This window comes from Lactuca saligna, chromosome 9, assembly GCF_052625555.1.
Source record: "Lactuca saligna cultivar CGN05327 chromosome 9, ASM5262555v1, whole genome shotgun sequence".
Lineage (NCBI taxonomy): Eukaryota > Viridiplantae > Streptophyta > Magnoliopsida > Asterales > Asteraceae > Lactuca > Lactuca saligna.
The window spans coordinates 33,744,428-33,749,187 of NC_136425.1; the positions used below are offsets into that span (position 1 = coordinate 33,744,428).

At 32.1% G+C, this 4,760-nt stretch overlaps 1 protein-coding gene across 1 annotated transcript; it reads left to right on the forward strand.

Moving 5' to 3' along the window:
* Positions 1-501: 501 nt before the first annotated feature.
* LOC145014362 (putative receptor-like protein kinase At4g10390) lies at positions 502-1,803 on the forward strand. Its single transcript, XM_078972739.1, has one exon. The coding sequence runs from the start codon at positions 664-666 to the stop codon at positions 1,660-1,662; it is 999 nt and encodes a 332-aa protein (XP_078828865.1). The 5' UTR covers positions 502-663; the 3' UTR covers positions 1,663-1,803.
* Positions 1,804-4,760: the final 2,957 nt, after the last annotated feature.

The following is a 4,760-nucleotide window of genomic DNA, read 5'->3' on the forward strand; positions in this document are numbered from 1 at the left end:
TATATATATATATATATATATATATATATATATATATATAATCAAACAATATGATTTCTTTTTCATTACAAATATTTTCTCAATCAAAACTTTTCCGGACAACAACTATCAAACAGGATCTAAATATCAATTTCGGGCGGACCCTTGCCCAAATCAGTTAACACCCGTTTCCATGTAGGCGTGTATTTACATGTCATGTATCATTCATAAAGTAATTTTACAAAATTTAAAAGTTTGGTAATTTCATTTTACAATATAGATAATTGTTTCATAAAAATTTTCGGAAAAAAAAAAATTATCACTTTGTAATATGTAACATACTATGTTAGCCATTTCAGTAGTTAAGATTTTTATTTTTTGTGTTGATTAAGCTGAGTACAAAATATCATACCAACAATAAAAAATTGCTAACACCTTTTGATACTCTTGTCTGTCGTTCGTAAAAATAGTCAAACATCTCTCAGATTTGATGTATTTAACTCTAACCAGTAACCACGACACATTTCACCTTCCACTCCCCTTCCATGGCGGGTCCGGCCATACACACCAACTTCTTCTATTCCTTGTACGTATACTGACACCACTCTCCTTAAATAATCTCTTTTCTTCTCCTTCAAACTTCAATTCACCTTTCTTTTCTTTAACCAACTTTCGTTTTCCCCTATGGTTTTCCTCAACCCATTCGCTTGTTTTGCAATCTCTGAAAAAGTGGCCGATTGTGCTAGCGAAGATGGTGTCGGCAGCTATAGCACCACCGAAACTACTCCTACAACCTATGTAAAGAAGTTTTCATGGGAGGAGATAAAGAAACACAGCAGGAATTTCTCCAGGGTTATCGGCTCCGGCGGGTTCAGTACTGTCTACCTTGCTCGATTTCCAGATTCCGGCTTCACCGCCGTCAAGATCCAATCGGCTTGCACCGAGCGGCTAGCCGGGATTCACGACCAAGAGCTTCAAATCTTGCTCCGGCTAAAACACCCAAACATCGTGAAGTTTCTTGGACACTGTGATGATAGAGAAGAAGAGCGTGTACTTTTGTTTGAATATGCATCGAAGGGTACTTTACATGATACGCTTCACGGATGCAACACCCAGTCGCTGACATGGAAAGCCAGAACATCGATCGCTTTCCAGCTTGCGGAAGCTTTAGAATATCTTCATGGGATGCAGATTATTCATGGAGATATCAAGGCTTCTAATATACTTCTAGACGAACAAGAAAATTGCAAACTTTGCGATTTTGGGTCAGCTAAATTAGGGTTTACTTCCATGGTTTTACCTCCATCTTCAACGAAGAGGAACCGAATGATAATGGGTTCACAAGGTTACATCGATCCACATTATATGAAAACTGGATTAGTTTCAAAGAAGAACGATATTTACAGCTACGGGATTGTTCTTCTAGAACTTATTACAGGGAGAGAAGCGTTTAGTTTGAAGAGGAAGGAAACGTTGGTGGAGATTATTGGTCCGGTGGTGAGAGGGGTGGTGGGAGTTGAAGAGGTGGTGGATCCACGGTTGCGTGGGGCGGATTTGAAAGAGGTGAAGGCTATGGTTTCCATGGCAGAGATGTGCATTGGTTCTTCACCCATGGTTAGGCCTTGTGCAAACGAGATTGTAGCATCCATGAGAGACAACTTTGAATCCATTTCTCATTTGTAAAGATGGTGATGATGAGATTAGAACCCGATTCTTGATTGTAAATTAGTATATATATGTTGTTGGTTTTGTGGTTTTAGATGATGTGATTGTATTGGATCTTCCTATTCTATCATCAATCATCGATTCTGGTTTGTGAATTCATACATATATATTATACATGTTGTTTTGATGCAAACATAAACATATTACTTTTTGATAGCTTTTCATTTTTTCATAGTTACTGTTTCTTTTTAGTGTTTATGGTCTTTCATTATTGTATGTTGACGTTATTAAGCGTTTAAACGGGATTAAAAAATTGGAACTAGGATGAGTAGAAAATGACCAAGTCATTAGTTAATTAAATAAATAAAGTCATTGATTAAAAAAGCAAAATGATGTGGTTGTTTGAACAAAAGAGATTTTAAAAATGTACTTTTTGCCTTATATTATTACTAACAGTTTAAAACGTGAATTAAAGAAGTTAGGGAAAATAAAGAATTTGAAATAGAATGAGTAGAAAATGACCAAGTCATTAATTAATTTTATAAATGAAATTATTGATTGAAAATGACAATGGAACGAACATCAAGTCATCTTCATTTACTTTCTACTTCTAGCGCTTCATCGATTATTATTAATTTCTTTTAGTTGAACGTTCAAATCAAAGTAAGCGTGATTTGCGACCAAGTAATTTTTACTTTTTGTTTTTAACTTTGTATTTAGTAATACAAAAACTATTAATACTACTATTTTGTCAAGTGCTTGTATAATTGTTTTTTATAGAAAAGAACTTACTTTATGACAAATAAATAAATAAACATTATGAACACGGTTTAGCGTATGTATTATACATTTCTCACTTTTAAACATCTTTGTGCAACCTCAACACTTTAATTTACTCTCTCTCTCTCTCTCTCTCTCTCTCTCTCTCTCTCTCTCTCTTTTTTTTTTTTTTTTTTTTCTAATTATTATTGTTTAATGCAAATAATAATTAAATTTTAAGAACAAAAAATTTATAAAATTAATTATATATTAATAAAAAAAAAACAATCCATAATAAAAAGTCTCAACGTTACTATAAGTTATGATGCTTAGCCACAATCCAAATAGCTTCATAGGTTTACATTGCAATTTGTGTTGATCGTTAGTCGTCTCCAATATAGCAGCTTTAACATCATTCAGACGTTAAATAACAATTACTACATTATCCTCTCAAACAATGATCCAAGCAAGAGGCAATGTAATTTCTTTGTCCATAGTCTATAGTAGTGGTATACGGGAAATTTTGGCAGCCGTTTTTTTACAAAAATGTTGTATGGAATTCATGTTAAAATGTGAGTTTGAGTTAAATAATTGATGAAGATGTGTGAAAAAATTATAGTGGTTAATAGATATAAGATGTCACAGTAGAAAGAATGTTTAAAACTAACTGTTGATTGATCATTTAAAGAAAGGAAGAAAAAGAATCAAATGACATTTCATCATCGCAAGGATTCATTAACGTGTGTTTTATTTATGTTTTCACTGTTTTAAAAAAACAAAACTTCACTATTTAGCTTTATTAAGCTGGTAGACTTTTCAAGCTCTATAAAGGCAAGCATATTTCCCTTTTAATCATTATCTTATTCAAAAATGATTTTTGTCCTATACAGCTCGATTATATTGCCGAACAGTTAACGTCATCTATTTGTATTAATGTATTATATGCTACAAATAAAAATGCAACCGTTCTTATAAATTTGACCATGACACGTTTAGTTAAAAGACTCAAAAATCCTCAACCATGTTATGATACGGTTTACTAATTGCTATTTCTCAAAACATTCCAACTATATAAAACTTGCTAATCAGAGAAGTTTAAGATAAATATAAAATTGATGAATATTCAAAATTGACATGAATGTTTTGTTAACAAACAATCTAGACTATAATATCGTTCGGTTCAAGATGACGCATATGCTTGCTATTGCCCCTCTAACTAGAGTCGTTTTGTTCGTCCAATGAGTATGAGTTTATAGGTGTGAGATAATAATAATATAATAATAATAATGAATTGGTAAACACAATTAAAATAAAAAAGAGTTCAATTTCCATCTAAAGCTGTCCATAATAAATCTTTCGACGGACACTGCCTACACGTCGAAGTAAAAAAGTACAGTTGGCCGCTACCAAAGTCAAACATGCTATCATGCACCCAATTGATATTGACGTAACATATCGTGGAAGGGGATGGTTTTTTATTTTTTTTATTTTTTTGTTTCTTCTCAATCTTTGGTGTTTCGATCATTTCTCCGATTGATTAGGTTAAATTTCAATATAACGATTTTTCTAGAAACCTTTTCGGTTGGTTTTTAAGATAATTCGTAGTTCTTGGACATCAAACTTATCCGTATATACTTTGTACCTATACTCTGATTTAAGAGAGTCGAAAACATTGTTTCGGATTGCAATGTGTACTATATGTTGGGTTTTTCATTAATATGGATAGGTAGGATTTTAAAATAACCATTTAAATGGTATATTTTTAGATGTCCAAAATTGTTTATTTTCTATAATTAAGAAAATCTATATGTTCATTTTTAGAATTATGTTTTATCTACCAATTTAAGACGTAACGTATTTCGGTCTCTTGTTACAATTTTTTTAGAACGGCAGAGATATTGTTGAAAGCTAGCAAAACCTAGATAAAAGAAACGATTGCATGAGAAAATAGACAAAGTATAATCTTGTAACCGCACAACCCAATTGATACTAATTTTCTGACACCTAATGTTGGCCCAAATTTAATTATGAGAAACCACATTATCAAACAACAAACATTTTTTTTGGCTTAACTTTATCAAAAAGAAAAGATTTTTTTTTCGAAAACACCAAATAGACCACCACATAGTGTAGAAAAACGCCTCAAAAAACTCCTTACAAACGGAAGTCAAGCGTAACGAATCAATCAAGTTAATCCAATCATGAAAAGAAAGAAGTGAAATCAAAAAATTCCACCATCTACATCAAAGACTCAATAAAACAAGACCGAAGTCACACTAAAAAAGAACATATGACTAACACTATTCACCTCCTTCTTGCTTATAGAGCATTATATTGAATTGATTTTCAAACCTCTA